The sequence below is a fragment of the Salminus brasiliensis genome, chromosome 10, assembly GCF_030463535.1.
Source record: "Salminus brasiliensis chromosome 10, fSalBra1.hap2, whole genome shotgun sequence".
In the NCBI taxonomy this organism is placed as follows: Eukaryota; Metazoa; Chordata; class Actinopteri; order Characiformes; family Bryconidae; genus Salminus; species Salminus brasiliensis.
This window is the reverse complement of record NC_132887.1, coordinates 7,933,922-7,953,032: the sequence shown is the minus strand read 5'-3', so window position 1 is coordinate 7,953,032 and position 19,111 is coordinate 7,933,922. Positions and strand designations below refer to the sequence as shown.

The 19,111-nt window shown below is 44.0% G+C and overlaps 2 protein-coding genes across 2 annotated transcripts; one reads left to right on the top strand and one right to left on the bottom strand.

Annotated features, from left to right (window-relative positions):
• Window positions 1-484: 484 nt before the first annotated feature.
• Window positions 485-6,026, bottom strand: supt7l (SPT7 like, STAGA complex subunit gamma). Its single transcript, XM_072690280.1, has 5 exons — window positions 5,922-6,026; window positions 4,131-4,587; window positions 2,816-3,140; window positions 1,745-1,982; window positions 485-1,620 (listed from the first exon to the last, which is right to left on the bottom strand). Exons 2-5 carry the CDS (start codon window positions 4,559-4,561, stop codon window positions 1,358-1,360), a joined length of 1,257 nt encoding a protein of 418 aa, XP_072546381.1. The 5' UTR covers window positions 4,562-4,587; window positions 5,922-6,026; the 3' UTR covers window positions 485-1,357.
• A 442-nt stretch (window positions 6,027-6,468) lies between these two features.
• slc4a1ap (solute carrier family 4 member 1 adaptor protein) lies at window positions 6,469-18,799 on the top strand. Its single transcript, XM_072689113.1, has 14 exons — window positions 6,469-7,311; window positions 8,439-8,664; window positions 10,040-10,168; window positions 10,271-10,331; window positions 10,445-10,584; window positions 10,893-11,053; window positions 11,203-11,272; window positions 11,407-11,596; window positions 11,877-11,976; window positions 12,733-12,979; window positions 13,851-13,955; window positions 14,073-14,128; window positions 15,490-15,559; window positions 17,508-18,799. The coding sequence occupies exons 1-14, from the start codon at window positions 6,469-6,471 to the stop codon at window positions 17,555-17,557; spliced, it is 2,448 nt and encodes an 815-aa protein (XP_072545214.1). The 3' UTR covers window positions 17,558-18,799.
• The last annotated feature ends 312 nt before the right edge of the window (window positions 18,800-19,111 follow it).

Sequence of the window (19,111 nt, the reverse complement as noted above, 5' to 3'; positions counted from 1 at the left end):
ATACTCTGATGCTACTTACAGTATTGGCACACTGAAACAGAAGTCTATTAACGAAGCTTACTAGCCAAGTTGGGACTAACATTTAATAAATGACTTGCTTACAACAAGGTTTAGCACAATCCTACTGCCACTGTTGGGTCCTTGAGCAAGGCCCTTTACCCTCTCTGCTCCCCGGGCGCTGGAGTTGGCTGCCCACCGCTCTGGGTGTGTGTGTGTACTCACTGCCCCTAACACATGTGTGTGTGTGTGAGTGTGTGTTCACTACCAGATGGGTTAAATGCGGAGGACACATTTCGCTGTACAGTGTACACTGTACAGTGACAAATACGTGCACCTTTACCTTTTATTTAACATTTAACTGGTTCTGAAAATGTTTTATAGCTTTTCACAAAAAGACTTTCTAGCGAATGACCTTAGTACCAATGCCTAATATTCTAGTATTCTAAATTCTGTGTTCAATAGGAAAAAGTGCACAAGCAATACATTTCAGTTGGAAAACGACAAGTTTGTGAAAGTCTTTTACTGTATAAAATAAGATGTACATACAATTTAACTTCACAAACAGACTCACTGCAAATGTAACACACAAATTGTACTACTCTGTTTTACACTTATAGCTGAACTTGTAAGTGAACTGATTTGATACAAATGGTGGTTTGGAGTAAAGTACTATAGAGTACTATAGAGTATACTATTTATCAATTAGCTTAGCTTATACACAGCATATCTAGCAAGTGAGAGAACAAGAATGTGTACACAAGACAGTTCCATGAGGTCTTGAGGTCCCAATCAAAAGTTCAGATTAATTTAAGAAGGTGATTGTATCACAGGTTGCATGTAATTGGATAGGCTAGAGAGAGGCTAAATTCCCATTAAGCCTCAGTGGTGTTTTTTTTTTTTTGGGGCAGGTGGTTTGGAAACAAGAGTCTGTATCCACAGTGACAACTGAAAATATGCTAACAGGTACCAAAAAGCTTGCTGACTTAATATGCAGAATTATGCATGCTGTAATTAATTTGCCATTATCCCCTGATTGATGTCCCTGTGCGTTTTGAAGCAGACGTCAGGCCATAATTACTCCCAATGTTGTGATTCCTGGATCGTTCCATTACAATTAACAGATGCTAATTTTACCATGCCAAACAAGTAATTGCCCAACACAGTAAGTGGGTAAAAAAAGTGACCAGCAACCATTCGCTAGAGATTACTCTCATCTCCTGCGTGAACGTGTACACACAGACACACACACACGTACTCCATTCATTGTCTGCTGGATCAAACACAAAATGACACAAAAGAAATGCCCATCACACACTACAAACATAACAGACACTCCATTAGTCCCCTCCATACACAATCATACTTTCCTCATGCGTTTCTTAGGCCGCTGGTTGAAAGGCGAGGTGCCCATCAGTGAGTCTGGAGAATGAGAGCCGTAGCTGCCGTCTGAGCCGCCGGGTGACGGAGCCATGCCCGCCTCGCTCATGGTGGACATGGGACCTTCCTCAAACACATCGCCGCCAAGAACCCCGTGACCCGACACCTGGCCCTCCTCACCGTCCTGAGGCTCCATCTTCACCTGCGACAGCTGCCACAGGGGGGAGCTGTTCCCTGCTGGAGCTGTTCGGATACAACATAATGGTACATTGTGATCAGGTTCAGGTTTCAGTTATTATGAATATAGAGACTGGTCAAGGGTCAGCTATTCCTTACTCCATCATAAATAACAGCGATGATTGAGTACCTGAGGTGTGAGGGGAGTGCCCCTCCTCCAGACCTCCTGCGAGTCTTTCACTGGATGTACCCAGCACCCCGATGGGTAGAGCCTGGTCACCTGAGGCCAGGTCCGCCTCTGGCTCCTCACTCAGGGGGAAGGCAATGTCACTCACAGGTTCTTCTTTGACCTTCAGTGGTTTAGAGTCTTCCAGAGCCTTCTCTGGGTTTACCAATCTCTCATACTCCTCTGAGAGCTCTTTACTGACCTAAGTACCAAAGGATGTAAGATGCAGATGTTTTACTCTTCAGCAATCAATCAGTAATGTGTAGAGGAATAATAAGTCAGGTGTAGATTATACATCATCATGTGTTATATACATATACTGTCAGTTTGGGGCCACTTAATGTCCTAAAATGCTTTTAGTACACATGGCAGGTGTACTCTGAGCAGGTCCGTTTTGCAATAATATAACATGCAGCGTATTTTGACTAAACCTATGCTGCATTATATGTAAAGTAATGTGTGTGACAGTGCTTCCTTGGGATTAATACCAAATATTTCAATATGTGCTTTTAAAGCAACACTATGGAAAATAGGCATATCATGCTTCTGGGCTCCCCCTACAGGTTGTAATTGTATTTTGTGCTTTGAGAAAACATTTTTTGGACAAGCTGTGAGATATAGAACAGTCACTAAAAGTAAAAGAAGCTTGTGGACTGAGGAGGTAGAGCAATATTACAGGATTTTACACAAATATGACTCTCACAAGTGTGATCCTGCCTGCTTCTCTAAAGTTACACAGCAGTTAGCAGCTTGCTGAGCCATGAAGTAGCACCGACAGTGCCCCTATCCTCCATATTACAAGTCAGTGGAGCATCACAACGATTTTGAAGCTGATATTAAAATGTAAAAAATTATACATAATGTTGCTTTAAGATGGTTTGACATGAGTAGGCTTTTGCCCAAGTAAAGATTTTACAACAACTACTGTTTAATATACATACCCCTGTGTTTAGCAAACACAACAAAAGCATTAGCACACATTACCTTCTGACAGATTTCAAACATAAAAGCCAGAAACTATAAAGCACAGCTCACCTGCAGCATGTAGCTGTGGTAATCTTTGATGCGGACCTGCCAAAAGCGCTGCAGGGCGAGCACGCTTCCAATGCCCACCTCATGAAAGACCTGCTCCACCACATCGGGGAAGGGGGTGGAGCCCAGACGAGCCTCGCGGTCCACTGCCACGCGGAGGAGCCGGGTCAGCCGGAGATAGTGCTCATGGACCAGGTCAGTCAGTGTCTCAAGCACGCTCTCGTTCGCAGACTCAAACCCAGCATGGGCCAACACTGTAGCAACTGACTGGTAGAGGAGCTGACGGCAGGAGGGCCAGCTCAACTCCGTCACCGGCTCTCCTTCGCCTCTGTGAGGGAAATGAGAATAGAGAGGAGAAGAGGAGACTTGCTCAAGTTGATGAAAAACTGAATTAAGAAATGGACACAGCACTTGACCAACCCATAAACGGATAAGCAGCACTTTAGGAGGGCACTTTTATGTGTTGATGGACATTTAGTCTTCATTTGAACATTATTGAGAGATGAAGGTAAAATAACTAAACACATAAACCTGGAGAAATGTATTTTAAAAACTATTTATTATTCATTTAACATAATTATTTGAAAGCAGTGGCCGTTTTCTTGTAAGAAGCAACATTATGACACCCCCTATTTATTACTACCTACAATGTGTAAAAGTAGAATCAAGTGCAGCACATCTGCTGCAGATCAGAACATGTTTAGAGAGGATTATTCTGGAGGAGTCAGATGTCTTATTTAAACCTCAGATGTTTAGTCTGGTTTGCTCTTGATTGTTAAAGTGAGTGCTGAAGATCACCATCATGGCCAGATCCAAAGAGCTCTCTGAGGCCTTCAGAAAAAAAGAGTGTAGATGCTGATAAGTAGGAAGAAATTTAAAGAGATCTCAGATCAAGGTCAGATCAGGCCATCCTCCTAGCACGTCCAGAAGTTTCCAACAGTCCTAAAATGTCATCACAGGACCTACTGGTAGCTAATGTCACAGCTAATGTCAAAGTACAGCATCTGCCACCAAAAAAAGACCAAACACAAGAACAAGGAGGAAAACCTTAAACCGCTGTCTAAAAAAAACATTACAGCTTTGTCGGTCCAAATCACACAGTTTCAGAAGTCCTGGTCTTTATCTAGGTGTTCTCTGGCAACCTTTCATCTTACCCTGATTTTTCTTCAGCTGTGCGTGTTTATTCAAGTTACCTCCATCTCTCAATATTGTTCAAATGAAGATCAAATGTCCACAAGCTTTAATATGAATCAAAAAGACACAAAGGTTTTCATGGCGTGTCCATTTTTTCTCATGGGACATTGCAAAATGCACTTACTTATAGAAGTCACTCTCTGGGTCACTGTGGCGCAGCTGGAAGGGTTCACAGGGAGCCTTACTGTCCAGAGGCAGCAGATCATCCGGTGCTACTGGAGTGACCGGCCGCGGGGGCAGTGAATCCCCATCCTCTGGTCTGAGAAGGCCTTGTGCATCAGATAACGCTGCCAGAGGCTGCTGGCCGAGCTGAGCTGCAGTGAGAAGGCTGCGGAGGCGTCGGGCATGCTGGCTGAGCTGCACTGTGTGGATGGTGAGACTGCAGGGCTCTGAGGGGATGTCCAGCATGGTGGTGGGCCGAGGCCGCTGTGCTGATGGTTGGTGCAGCGGAGGATCTTGCATCTCCACTTGCCGGAATTCTCGCTGTAAAAGGTCAAAGGAGCTCCGGCCTGGAGGGGCGGACGCAACCGGGAGTTCACCCCAGTAGCGCATCATCCTTTCGGGGTAGTGTCGCCCTGTTGCTGAAGATAGAATGTGGAGCATAAGGTGAAAACCGAAGATCAGTGTTCCTTTCTAGGACATACGTTTTTCCAGTTCACAACATGAGTTACACAAGCACAATGATGGTGATAATCCTGTAGCTGGTTGCACCAGACTTTAATGCAGTTAGTAAGATTTCTTCTTATCCCTAATCTAGTCAATTGGGCTACACTAGACTAGACTTTAGCATAATAAAAGAATAATTAAAGTGACTTTAATTTTGTGTTTGTTTTATTTACAATAAATGTTGTGTTTCAGTTTTATTTAAAAAATTGTGTTTGTATATTATACAAAAGGTAAAAAAGGTAAAGGTGCACATATTTGTGTACACTGTACAGCGAAATGTGTCCTCCACATTTAACCCATCTGTGGTAGTGAACACACACACACACACACACACACACACACACACACACACACACACACACACACACACACTAGTGAACTAGGGGCAGTGAGTACACACACACCCAGAGCGGTGGGCAGCCAACTCCAGTGCTCGGGGAGCAGAGAGGGTAAAGGGCCTTGCTCAAGGGCCCAACAGTGGCAGCTTGCGAAGCCCAGGAATCGAACCCACAACCCTGTTATCGATATCCCGGCGCTCTAACCGCTGAGCCACCACTGCCCATATATATATATATGTATGTATGTATGTATGTATGTATGTATGTGTATGTATATATATATAATGCAATCAGAGCTCATGTGATGAAGTTATGACACAATATCTAACATTTATACAAATGTACATAATGCAGCTGACATGTATACAGAGGCTATACAAGACACTTACACCCACTAATTAGCAATCTTGATTAATGGGTAGCAATACACTGATTTTTTGAATACATATTAAACTGCATTACAACATTATTACACACTGTGTTGAGTTGATAAGTAATCCCAACCAGGCGCATGTCGTTTCTGACACTGTGATCTATAAAACCAGACACTGCAAAGCAGTGAAAGCAGTTCTAGCAGCCACCAGGACTCTTCATTGGGTCCATATTTCTGTCCATTTCATTCAAGGCTGTAGGGTTCAAGAGGTTAGATCACACCTCACCCTCAGACACCTAGCTCATACTTAGTCTAGGGACGAACAAACGTGTGCTGTTTTGTGAGCTACACAGATTATATTAAACACAAATGATCAAAACCTAAAAGTTTGAAGCGTTTTAGGACGAATCAGCAGGACTGAAGGGGTCAGATCAGCGAATCTGCCCAAAGCTCTGCTCAGGCTCATTTCTATCCAACTGCCTTCATACAGAAGAAATAAACAGGACGAAATTAATTGCATGCGTTGTGCAATACATACCTTGAAGAGCACAATTAGAAATATTGGCTATTTTTTAAATATTTAGTAATAAAAAAAATAATACAGCAGTCTCGGTGCTATACACAGCATCACATATGCACGCTGCTAAACGTTCCGTTGAGCTACACGACAATATCTCGTTGGTTCCTATAAGGTTGATTCTAAAAGCTGGGGTTAATAAATTACATTAGCATTTTCTTTGAATACATATATACCTTTCTAGAGTTTTAAAGATTTTTGTAGCATCAAAAAGAGCGTGGATATGTGGTGGTGTGCTGTATAGGGTGACTATGCGGCTGCGTCCCAAATCGCGTACTACTAAACAAAGCCTACTACCCTCATAAGCGCATTTCTATCAGTGTGACATGAAGCTTGAGGGAGTGTGTGTAGCACAATAAGCAGTATGTAATGAAAAAAAAAGTCTGTCTGCCCTTATAAGTGCATTGTGTGTAGTTTGAAAAGCGAGGGAGTGTGTGTGTGTGGTTTTGGACACAGCCTTTTGAATAAACAACAGGCCGGAGCGCTTAAAGTGTTACACCAAACAGACATGGAGGGGACCATGCCAGCAAACGTGGAGCCGGAGATGTCGGAGGAGCCGGAGAATAGAGAGGAAGAGGAGGAGGAGGAGGAGGAGGAGAAGAAGGATACTTTAGAGAGGTCCCCGGATCCGTTTAAGAAACCCGAGGTCTTCGCGGCGCCTTCCGTGGTGGGGCGGCGCAGCGGAGCGGCGGAGACTGAGAAAGCGACCCGGGTGGAGAGTCCCATAGCCGGGCAGGGAGAAGGAGGAGGAGGGGCTGGAGCCTGGAGACCTACTTCGGAGGCTTCAGAAGGTTCAGAGAGTCAGGTACCCACGAAAATCCCGGCCCAGCCGCCGCCGCCGCCGCCTGAAGGCTCAGACCAGCCCCCGGTGGTAGAAAAGAAGCCCCCTGTTGGAGAAAGGCCTATCCATGCAAAACCCAAGCAAGATGTCAAAGTGAAAGCCCCTACCAAAGTGCCCCCAACTGGTAAATTCCCCCCTCTCCCATACTCTGAACCTCCATGGGCTGGGGTGGCCAGTGTGCCCTACTCCTTTGAGCTGCTTAAGAATGGGGCCATACTGGACTCCATCCCCCTGACCCAGCAGAGCTATTTCGTGGTGGGCCGGTTACCTGTGTGTGATGTGTCTCTGGAGCACCCCTCCATATCCCGCTACCATGCTGTGGTGCAGTACCGTGGCCTGGTGGGAGATGAGGGGGTCGTGGGAGAAGAGGCAGGGTTCTACGTCTATGATCTTGGCAGCACTCATGGCACCTTCCTGAACAAGAACAAGATCCCACCCAAGACCTATATAAGACTGAGGGTTGGGCACGTCCTGAAGTTCGGAGGAAGCACCAGGCTCTTCATTCTCCAGGTTAGCTTTGTGGTGAATTGTCCAAAAGTTTACAGACGCCTTCTTATGTTGAGCTCTTTCTGAGATCAGGGGTATTAAATAGGATCTTGTTCTTTGACCTGGTGAAGTACTAGACTTGACTCGTCTGGGAAGGTTTTACACTAGTCCTTCCCCGAGTAAATGGCCACCCAGCCCGATCTGCAGGAAGATTGCCTGCTGAGGTCCCCTCTACCTGCATCTAACCAGCTGCCACCTACCAGTCCGGCCAGCGGGTCCCCCCCAACCCGCCACCACCCATGGCTCACCCGCCAGCCGCTGCTGCCTGTTTGGTGGCCGTGCTGAAACCTAGATGGACTCGTGCCTGTCTGACACTATTATTATCACCACTATCAACTTTCTGCTTTGGTAATTTTTATCATTAATGTTTAAATAGTTCTGACCAGAGGAGGATGGGTCAGGTCCTCCTTGTGAGTCTTGGTTCCTCCCAAGGTTTCTTCCTCCAGCTCTGAGGGAGTTTTTCCTTGCCACTGTCGCCGTTGGCTGCTCACGGGGGTCTTTGACGCTTCATGTTATTCCTTCTTTCTTCTCTGTCTCTGTCCTTTATTAAGTACTAATTATGTAAAGCTGCTTTGTGACGACAACAGTTGTAAAAAGCTACACAAATAAATCTGACTTGACTTGACTAGTTGTTGGAACATTGGTGTTAGGATTTGATCGCAAGAGCAGGGAGCGTCAGTGAGGTTGGGTGCTGATGTTGGGTAATTAGTTTTGGGTCACAAACTCCAACCCAGCTCATCCCCAAGATGTTGGATAGAGCCCCATCAATCCAAAGAACGTGGTTCCACTGCTCCTCAGGCGTGTGCAATAAATCCTGTTAAACCAGACTAATAGAAAGCATATTTAATATTCATGTATTAAAAGCGAGATCAAATTTTGCCACACTGCCCACTTATACCTTCTAGCCAATGCATGGCATTGAGCATGATGATCTCAGGCTCATGTCCTGCTGTCTTGGAGCATCCCTATGCTATGGAAATTGGTTTACCTTAAAGCATCTGCATTTTAATGTATTATCACTTGTTTTTAATATTGTTATTATTATAATTATTATTATATATTTTGTTTTACTTCCGTTTGCTCACCTTTAGGGTCCTGAGTCTGATGAGGAAGCGGAGTCGGAGCTGACGGTGACAGAGCTGAGAGAGCGGGCCAAGAAACAGCGAGAAGAGCTGGAGAGGCGAATGATGGGAGATGGCTCAGACGACGACGATGATGATGATGACAACAATGACAATAACAGTGCTGCTAAGAATGGAGAGCAGGAGTCTTCTAGAAAAAGCTCCTCAGAAGACACCGGCTGTTCTTGGGGAATGGGTAGGCATGGCTGAGTCTTTGAGTCTGAATAGGATACAGGGAAGAGAAGAGCTTTCACAAACCGCCTATCGGCCAATTTACGCTGAGCCTGCCTGTGTTTCTGGCAGTGCGAGTGCAGATATAGGCAAGGTTTTGTAACAGACGCTAAAAGTCTTTTTAAATCAGTGCAGAACACAGTAAATTCAGTACAGTGGCACTTAGCAGATGTCCTAATCCAGAATGACTTACAAGGGAGCTTCACTGTCCACTCAGAAGATTTTCAGTGAAATATGCTAGAGTCCAAGGATACCACTAAACTTAGAAACTGCCAAATACAGTCAGTACTGATACCTAGGAAGAAAAGCACAATAGCCAGCAGGTAGATGCATACAAAACACAACATCTGGATGTCATAGAAATCAAACTAAGACGTTTCTAGGATTAGATAGTGTTGGATTAAGTGCTTTTGGAAGAGACTGGTCCTCAGTTGATGTTTGAAGACCATCAGGAGAAGTTTGTTTCAGCACCATGGCTTTAGAAAGCAGGATAGTCTAGATGCTAGTCTTGCATACATCTTAAAGGGCGGTGGGTCGAGCCGAATACCATTTGAATACTTAAGGGATTCTTGGTACGGACCAGGTTTTGACCATTTCCATCAGGTATGGAGGTACAGGTTAAATATGTGTAATTTTGGCTTTGTAGGCCAATATCTGCATTGTAAATGTAATGGGCAGCTACAGGAAGCCAGGAAAGGGAACAAAGTGGAGGAGCAATGAGGCTGAACTTGGGAAGGTTGAAGATGATTAATGGTACTGCATTCTGGATCAGTTGCCTGATGGCATGCATAGAATGACCACCCAGGAGGAAGTTGCAGAGGTCTTGAAATGACAGGGGATTGAACAAGCTTCTCAGCTTAACATATATGTCTAGATTTTAACACAGGTATCTTGATAATCAAAAAACAGTTCAAAGTAAAAATATGTTTTATGAAATACGTGTGACATTGCATGTGGAATTCGAGAAGACGATCAAAGGCAATATTTAAATAATAGTGCACTATGTCTGAATGTTTGTGGACATCCCTTCTACTGAATGCATTAAGCTACTTTAAGTTGCACCCATTGCTGACAAAGATGTGCAAACGCACAAACACACACCCGTTGGCAATAGAAAATGCAGTCAAATCCTGACAGCAATGTTCCAACATGTAGTAGAAAGCCTTCCCTGGAAAGCAGAGACACTTCCTCCAACAAAAGCATTTGTTTATCCAACTTCTTTTTTATATATATTTGTATAATACTCTTGGTTTTAGAAGAAACAATGAATGAACCGTTGTCTCAATACTTTTGTCCACACAGTGTCAAGTCATTTCTTCTTCCTCTGTTAATTACCCTAGGCGATGAGGCTGCCCCAGAGGAGGATGAGAATGAGGAGAATCCATTTGCCACTGAGTTTCAAGAAGACCAGGAAGCAGCCTACTTGAAGGATCCAAAAAAGGCTCTCCAGGGCTTCTATGATCGAGAAGGTAGGGCGTAGTGACCATTTCGGCCAGTATAAAGGCACGGCCATTTAAATGAATGTCAATTGTTTTTGACTATGAATGAAATGTCCTTTTATATTATTTTAGGCGAAGAACTGGAGTTTGAATATGAGGACAAAGCCCATGGCACGTGGCTCTGCAGAATCAAGTAATCAACAAACAACCTATATTGGCCCTATAATGCTTCATGTCGAATGTTAGGACTTGAATACGTCTGCCTGTATAACATGCTGAGACCACTGCTGACTTTTTTAACTCCAGGTTACCAGTGGACGATGCAGTGGGCAGGCAGCTGGTTGCTGAGGTCACACACACTGGGAAGAAGAAGGAGGCCGCCATCCAGTGCTGTTTGGAGGCCTGCCGCATGCTGGAAGCTCGAGGACTACTGAGGCAGGAAGCAGGTTGGTGGCTTGCTAGCATCTGAGGGTCTCCTGTGCTTTTGAAGCCTCAAAGCAGCAGGTGTGCTTTCTTAAAGGCTAGAAATGCTGTTTCATGCAGAATCAGCTTTGGTAATCAGGGTTAGACTGAGTGCAGTGGAATATTTTTATTATTATTATTATTATATATATTTTTTTTAATCCCCCCTCCACCTGCTCCACACAGTCCAACAAGGGAGAAGGAGGTGAACGTCTCAGTGATGGTTGACGATTTTAAGATCATGCTCTTGCTAGTATTGCTCTTTATCCTATTCTCTGCCCTTTCTTTCCAGTCTCCCGCAAGCGTAAAAAGAAAAACTGGGAGGATGATGACTATTATGACAGCGATGACGACTCCTTCCTGGACCGGACAGGCACGGTGGAGAGGAAGAGAAAGGAACGCATGAAGAAGGCTGGCAAGATTGAGGAACGGCCTGATACCTACGACTCCCTGGTAAAACCGCTGTGTTGTATGACCTGTCTACACTGCACAGCCAGTATGCCCATCACGTACTGTACTGTGAAGAATTATGCTCACATTATGATGTTAGGAAGGCAGTAAACATTGTAAGATAATGGAGATGACTGTATGTCCCCATTAAGGTTGCAAAGTTAGCTGAAGTGGACAAAGAGGTGGCCGAAACAGAGAAGAAGCTCAGTTCGTCAGAAAGAGGTAAGAAGTGGAAGATTGTCTCAAAACTGTTAATAAACAGTTAATTGAGGTATCTCTATCTGCAGCTTCATATTGGATGTCTGGTGTGTATGTATAATTAACATTGTGCTTGTTTCCCATGTGCCCTTCAACAGGAGGCTCTAGCTCATCCACAGAAGATCCTCTGGATGCTTTTATGAGTGCTGTACGCAGCCAGGCAGCTCTGGATGGCGTGGAGCGGAAAAAGCTACATCTACACGTGGCTGAGCTGAAGAAGGAAGGTCAGCGGCTGCGCAAACTCATTGAACTGACCAGGCCTACCCAGCTTCCCTCCCTGCAGAGCACGTAAGAGATTTACAGATTTCTTCACAGACGGTGCCTGAACATGATCTTGCTTCCCACCCATGGGTTATATTCCACATCAGAGTTTCTCAACCCTGGTCCTGGTGGAACCCTGCACTGCCCATTTTGATTTTTACCCTACTCCCAACACAGCAGAGAATCCAGTATAATGTGCAGAGCACGGTGCTTTCAGGACCAGGGTTGAGAAACACTGCTCCATATTACTCCCTCAAATATCAGCCATGGTCATGGATGTGTAATTGTGGTTCTCTTTGTCTTCCAGTCAGTCTTCTGAGTCAGAGAAGCCCAAAAAGTTAGTGCTGCCTCAGTTTGGAGCTATGAAAGGTGGCAAAAAATTCAAACTGAAGACCGGCACTATTGGGGTGAGGACATGTCTTTTTCTTCTCCAGTTAATAATAGGTAAATTATATCTGGTGATCCCTTTACATGGAAGAGATGGAGGGCAGATTATAAATTGTGCAAGATCATATTGACTACACTTAGTTGCTGTATATCTACAAAGTGCACCTATCAGGTATTGCTGATAAAAGTTGCCAGTCAATGTATTTAAACACTATGTTCCTAATAAACTGGCAGCTCAGTGTGTAGTCTAAAGTTGATATTAATTACAAGATGTCCATGTGTTTGTGGAAACCCCTTTTAATGCATGCATCCAGCTACTATAAGTTGCACCAGTTGCTTACACAGCAGATAAACATGAACCTATTGGCACCATGCCTAATGCCAGGTGTGGGCTAGTGGGGTATAAAGCCCCCAGCATTGAGCTGTGGAGAAGTGGAAGAACTGTGTTCTCTGGAGTGATTATGCTCCATCCAATACGTTTGGGATGAGTTGGGGATGAGGTTGGGTGGTGATCATCAAACATCCTGACCTCACTAATGCTCTTGTTGCTGAATGCAATCAAATCCTCAAATCAATGCTCCAAAATCTAATAGAAAGCCTTCTTCCCTACACAGTAGAGACAGTTACTCCAACAAAACCAGGATTAGCTCTTTTTTTTTTTCTTTTTTCAGAAGAATAAATGAATGAACAGGTGTCCCAATACTTTTGTCCATATGGTGTATCTAAACATATTGTGACCAGATCTCTTACAAAGAAAACACTCTTCACACAAATAGAAGCTGCCTCCAAAGAGACCCAACTTACCCGCGGAGCTCTTCAACATGAAAGAACTACCCCCTGGTGGAGAGGAGGAGGAAGAAGAGGAAGGGGAGGGTGGAGAGAAACAAGGGGAAATGAGGGAGACTGAAGATCAGGACAAAGAAAGCACAGCCTTGTCAGAGGTTGACATGGAGGCTGGTCAGGCTGATGAGATGCCCAATAAAGAGGACTCTGAAGAGGACACGTGTTCACACAGCCCTAAAGGTTAGTGCTTAGCCAAAGTGCAGATATTCACATGTACAATACAGCATTATTCAGGGTAGTGTCGGGGGTCCTTGGCGTTATACTGAACATATAGTCGGAGCTAATATTATGTACCAATATTAAGTCTACTCTTTACCACCTTTTCATATTAATGGCAGTTTAAGGACCTGCTAATAATAATGTTAGAAAATAACATGTTGAGGGTGGAGGATTGTTCAGTTTATGGGTTTTTTGAGGGAAAAGAAAGGCAGCAAATAAACTCATGTAGGGGTGGGCAGTATAAGAAAAATGTAAATATAAAATTATTAAAAAATAAAAACAGTTATGTCGCATTAAAAAATGCTAAATTACAAAATCAACTTGAACAGGACTGCTTAAGCAAGAAGCCCATATTCATCTTTGTGTTGGCCACAGATGAAATTTGGCCTCCGCCTTTAACCCATCTGTGCAGTGAACATACACATTAGTGAGCAAACACACACCTAGAGAGAAAACAGCCCAGAGCGGTAGGCAGCCATCGCTGGGACGCCTGGGGAGCAGAGACGATTAAGGGTCTTGCTTAAGGCCCTAACGGTGTCAGCTTGCCGAGCTCAGGTATCAAACCCACGACATTGACGATAAGCTCAGAGAAGCATATTGCTGAGTAATTTATCATGATAAAGATAAAACAGCATCATGTTTCTCAGCCTCCCCCTGCACATAAATAGACAAAGAAGGTGCAGCATTGCTTAAATGACTAACTTTTTAAATAACTATTAATCTGCACTGCTCCATTTCCACCACATGGTGGCAGTGTTGAGCCTCTGTCACTTTTTAAAGCACTTTTTTGTGATTTTGTGACTTGTTTCATGTGGTTTTTATGTGTATTTAGAGATGGGAGATTTTGACAGAGGCACAGTGAAGAAGCCTTCATCACATGTTAAAGAGAAGGTTAAATCTGTTCCTCACAGGGGAGACTCTGCTTCACCTTCAAAAGGTAAGAACCAGAGATCAGTATATCTAAATGAATACTCTAACAGGTCTATCCTGAAACAGAGCTTTAGTTGAAAGTAGTTAATGACTACTACTACTACTACTTCCTTATACCCGTAAGGTGAAGTCGTGCCGCAACCGAAGAAGAGTGGAAAGAAGATACTGGGACCAAGCAGGGTATGTAGTGGAATTTGTACTGCACATTAGCACATTTGCTCCCATTCTCTAGTCTTTAAAGGGCCCATATGTTTCATGGAGTGTATGCTAAATCCAGTGTCATGCTCCCCAGTTTATACAGTCCACATCTGTTTACGTAGCTCCACCTACTCCATTTACAACAGTTTAACCCCACCGATTCATCCTGAAGCTATAAGGAGTGTTTCAGTATGGACTGCTTTTGAAACTGAGCACATTACAGGGCTGCCAAGACACACTATATGTTCATATATGGATATAAAGCCCCCCCAGCATCGAGCTGTGGAGCAGCGGAACTGTCCTCTCTGGAATGATCAATGGCGCTCCACATTTACATTTACATTTACATTTACGGCATTTAGCAGACGCTCTTATCCAGAGCGACTTACAAAGTGCTTTGCTATTTACCCAAGAAAACCTCAGCTAGTTAGAATAGACTAATAATTCAAAAGATACCTCCAAGCTTAGACATTACTAAACACAATACAATAAGGCGACCATAGAACTATTCGTCCAAGTACTCTCTGAAGAGGTGGGTCTTCAGTCTGCGTTTGAAGACAGCGAGCGACTCTGCCATTCGGACATCCAGGGGCAGCTCGTTCCACCACTTTGGTGCCAGGACAGAAAAAAGCCTGGACGCTTGTCATACAATATTTATGGGATGAGTTGGGAATCAGGTGGAGTAGTGATCATCCAACATCTTGACCTCACTAATGCTCTTGTCCCAAGCAGATGTTGAGGGTCATATAGCAGCCATAATATTAAAACCACTGGCTGGTGAAATGAATAACATCAATGATCTGGTTACAATGGCACTGGCCAGGGGTTGAGCTATATTTATTGGGCAGCAAGTGAACAGTTGGTTCTTGAAGGTAATGTGATGGAAGCAGGAAAAAGGGCCAAGTCTAAGAATCTGATTTACTTTGATGAGGGCCAAACATTTTAGCTGGTGACATGATTGGGTCAGAGCATCTCCATAACCTGCAGTGCCTGCAGTGGTCAGTACCTACCAAAACTGGCCCGTGCAAGGACGCCCGGTAAACCAGTGACAGGGTATTGGGTGCCCAAGGCTCACTGATAAGATTTATGGAGGCCCCTCCTCACAATTTACAGCACTTAAAGGACGTGCTGCTAACTTCTTGGTGCTAGATGACACAGGATACCTTCAGAGGTCTTGCGAAGTCCATGCCTTGATGGGTTAGAGCTGCACAAGGGTGGTTTTAATGTTATGGCTGATTTGTGTATATGCTACAGTAGTACTACAAGTATTACTAAGATCTTCATTAAATTGTATATCAGAACAAATTGTGTGATCTACTGTTTTCCATTTTTCCTCCTCACAGCCTCCCAGCACTGTGTCCAAGCAATACCCAGAGGATGACCCTGACTACTGTGTATGGGTGCCTCCAGCAGGTACTGTACCAGGCTTACCAACGTCCCTTTTATGATTTTTGTTGTTGTTGTTTTTTTGTTTCTTTTCCCTCCCCCCATTTTCTGAAACTAAAATGTGTAAGTTATTGCTGGAAGCAAGGACAGTTCCTTCTCCATTGGGGAACGCCATTGGGGTTCAGTGAGCATAACTTCATTCACACTCACACATTCGCACTACTTAGGTGTTTGTCTTCCGATATGAAGGCTTATCAAACACTGTTTTGACATGTCTTGTGTCCAGCCCAAAAATTCTTTCACCCAGGGTAATCCCTGAACCAGTGCGCCAGTCTGGTAAAGCGGAAAAATAGTGGAGATGGTGGAGGTGGGGAGAAAAACACAGCTGAGGGAACACAGCATTTTTGTTCAGGGCCAAAGAATGCACATCAAAGCCACAGAGTTGGAAGATAAAGTCGTGCTTCCTTAGTCAATCAAGATTAAAGTCAGCCAGAAGCTTTTTGCTTGGTATGTGAACTGAGGCCGTGATCACACTGACATTAGAGCTGACCTAATACGGAAACTAATGGCCTTCATTACACCGCTGCACTAGCCATATGGTCTTTCATCACTCCACTGTATGATAAGCGTGTAGCATTTAAAGGCATGTGCAATAAAACTGCAAATGGCCATAATGAGTGCCGTTTGAACAAACGGCTAACAAGGAACATTGACTCTCGTCATACTGCAGAAATTTCCACTAAACGTGTGTTCTATGCTTCAAGCTAAAGCTCAGAATGTGTGACACATGGACACATACGCTATATATGCACAAATGTTGGTGGACACCACCTTTTATTGAAGATAATCAGCTACTTTAGGCTGCACCCATTGCGGACCTGGATGTGCAAATTTGCACACACAGCTTGTCTAGTCCCTGTAGAGAAGTTCTGCCAATATTATAGATATTATTAGCAAAATGGATAATACAGATAGATAATATAGCAAAAGACATCATTCATTGGCATCATGTCTAATTCCAGGCATGGGCTGGAGGGGTATAAAGCTGTGGAGCAGTGGAACTGTGTTGGTGATGGATGGTGCTCCACATCAGTCCAATATTATTGGGATGAGGTGGGGTGGTGATCATCCAACATCCTGATCTGACTAATGCTCTTGTTGCTGCATACAGTCAAATCTTCACTACAATCAATCAAAATCTAGTGGAATGTGTTCTACTAGAGACAGTTACTCCAGCAAAAGCAGGATAAACCTTTTTTAATACCTTTGTTTTCAGAAGAAATGCTGAATGAACAGGTGTCCAAATGCTTTTGTCTGTGAATTTTTTTCTATGAGCAGTTCTTCTGAAGTACCAAGTCCCAACTCTGGGAATCTGGTTGGAGTCGGTGTGTTAGGAGCAGGGAAAACTCAAGAACCACTGGTTTAAAGCATGGCAGCTTTCTAAATTCTGTACCTAATGATCCTAAACACTTAAAAGGGTTTTTTAAGCTGCTTTAGAACATGAAGTAACCAAGTGTTTATAGTAGACCTGTGAGAGTGTGAAGAACCTATGAAAGGCCCCAGAAATCTTCTTTTCATGCATCAGTTCTTACTAACCGATTGGTTGGGTTACGTCTGTTGGGAGCTGGGAAATCCTGCCCTATATACCCAGTGCAGGGGCTACTCCAGAATCAGACCTGGCACTACTGGTCTGAAGCATGGCAGCTTTCTAAATGCTGTACATAAGATATTCTTTGAAGCTCCTACACACTTTAAAACATAAAGGTGCTTCAACTGGTTTCATTGAGGGATGCCGTAGACGAACATTTTAAGGGTCTAAAGAACCTTCCCTTGATGTAAAGGTTCTTCACACCCTCACATCTCACTTAGAAACATGGTTCTTCAGTGGCCCCGCTCAAAGACCCATTTGAAGCACCTTTATTTTTAAGAGTGCATTGTGAATTGACCCCTCGTTCTTCTTTGTTTGTTCGAACAGGTCAGAGTGGAGATGGTCGGACTCATCTTAACGACAAGTACGGCTACTGAGCGCAGGATGGACAAGTTTCTTTTCAAGCAGGGTCCACTTCATCTGAACAACTGAAAACCACACAGCCACATTTCCTTTTAGCGAAGAACTCGCTCTCTCGGACGGGTCAAGGAGACTCGAGCCATTTGCGGATGAGAAGGGCATTGTGAGCGAGACCTTTTCTGCCATTCACAGCCTCAGCCAACTGTTTTGCACTTGTATTGCGCTTTTCCACCTTAGTGCACTTCCAGAGAACAGAAGAACTGGGTTTTAGGAAGGGGGGGCTGGGGGCTGGAGAATAATTAGCTCTTCTACATCAGCACTGATTAAGCTTAGAAGGAAGTACATTTGGCCATCAGTCCAACCAGATGTTTATACGTTGTTTATGGAAACCTATTTTAAATTGTCCTAATTTTCAGGGAAGTGAATAATTTAAGCCCAATATCCGATAGCAACAGCCCTATTATCTCCTTATATATCAGACCTGTTCTCTTGCTATCTGAGAGTCCTGCTTTGTTAAAACATCAACAGCATGTTGATTTAGGTCTTGGTTAAATGGTTAAAGGAATAAATTCATGACCAGCTTCTGTCATTAGTATTTTAAGCAGCAGCAACAGCTGGTCCAGGGTCAGTTTAACAGGCTTACGCAGGTACATTGTTGACTCGGTACACTGTCCTGGGTCACTTTCTGTGTAACACTAGCCTTCCTGGTGAGTTCACTAAGCCGCTCTGATACGAGCAGAGAGTGCTCCTGCTGGATCTGGCTCTGGCTCTGCGTATGGCTTGTGTTACCTTTCTGGAGAAAGGGCACTGAAGGGGGTGGGGGGGGTGTATTCACCAGCCATCTGGACACTTGGTCTGCATTCTGGGATTGTGAGCAAGCTGTTAATGAATCAAGTGGCACAAATGTGTGTGTGCGTGTGTTGGGGCAGTGTACCTTGTGTGTATGTGTGTTCCCTTTACGCGATATTAATGAAGAGTGACTCAGCGTTGAGTGTGTGTGTGTGTGTGTGTGTGTGTGTGTGTGTGTGTGTGTGTGTGTGTGTGTGTGTGTGTGTGTGTGTGTGTGTGTGTGTGTGTGTGTGTGTTGTTTTGTCCAGGGAAAGATTAGGACCTCCCACAAACTCCCTCAACTCTCACCTTTGGCTCTCTCCTTATTTCCTTTTTAGACCTTAAATGTTTTTGTTTTGGGCAGAATATTCCATAAATTGTTTTTTATATTTTTTGTTCTTTTGTAAAATAAATATTAATGTAATTGTGAACCATTTGTCATTGTTTGATTGGGGGGTGGGGGGGGGCTTTTTCAGCAGCTAATAATTCCTTCCTTATCCCAAGTACCCCTAATTCTGTCTACTTAATAGGTCAGCTCAGTAAAAGGCTCAGGTATCAATCTTCATGTTTTTTCTAGGGGCATGATTTGCTCACTGATTGCACAGCAGGGCCCCTCTCTCGAAGTTTTACTGGTCACACAGCTGGTCAGTTTAGGCCATTTCCTGCTTGAACACACCTGATTGAACCAGCAGCTGTTTTCACTCCCTCTGCTGGATTTGAATTGAAGAGTTGAAATGAATCAG

What these genes read in the sequence shown, in the direction of transcription:
- supt7l (XM_072690280.1), bottom strand. Translation starts at nt 4,561, where the DNA reads ATGATGCGCTACTGGGGTGAACTCCCGGTTGCGTCCGCCCCTCCAGGC. An exon ending in CCAGAGAGTGACTTCTATAA is followed by an intron (nt 3,141 to 4,130) that starts GTAAGTGCATTT and finishes TTTCCCTCACAG; the next exon opens with AGGCGAAGGAGAGCCGGTGA. An exon ending in ACCACAGCTACATGCTGCAG is followed by an intron (nt 1,983 to 2,815) that starts GTGAGCTGTGCT and finishes TTTGGTACTTAG; the next exon opens with GTCAGTAAAGAGCTCTCAGA.
- slc4a1ap (XM_072689113.1), top strand. Translation starts at nt 6,469, where the DNA reads ATGGAGGGGACCATGCCAGCAAACGTGGAGCCGGAGATGTCGGAGGAG. An exon ending in CGGCTGTTCTTGGGGAATGG is followed by an intron (nt 8,665 to 10,039) that starts GTAGGCATGGCT and finishes TAATTACCCTAG; the next exon opens with GCGATGAGGCTGCCCCAGAG. An exon ending in GTGTTCACACAGCCCTAAAG is followed by an intron (nt 12,980 to 13,850) that starts GTTAGTGCTTAG and finishes ATGTGTATTTAG; the next exon opens with AGATGGGAGATTTTGACAGA.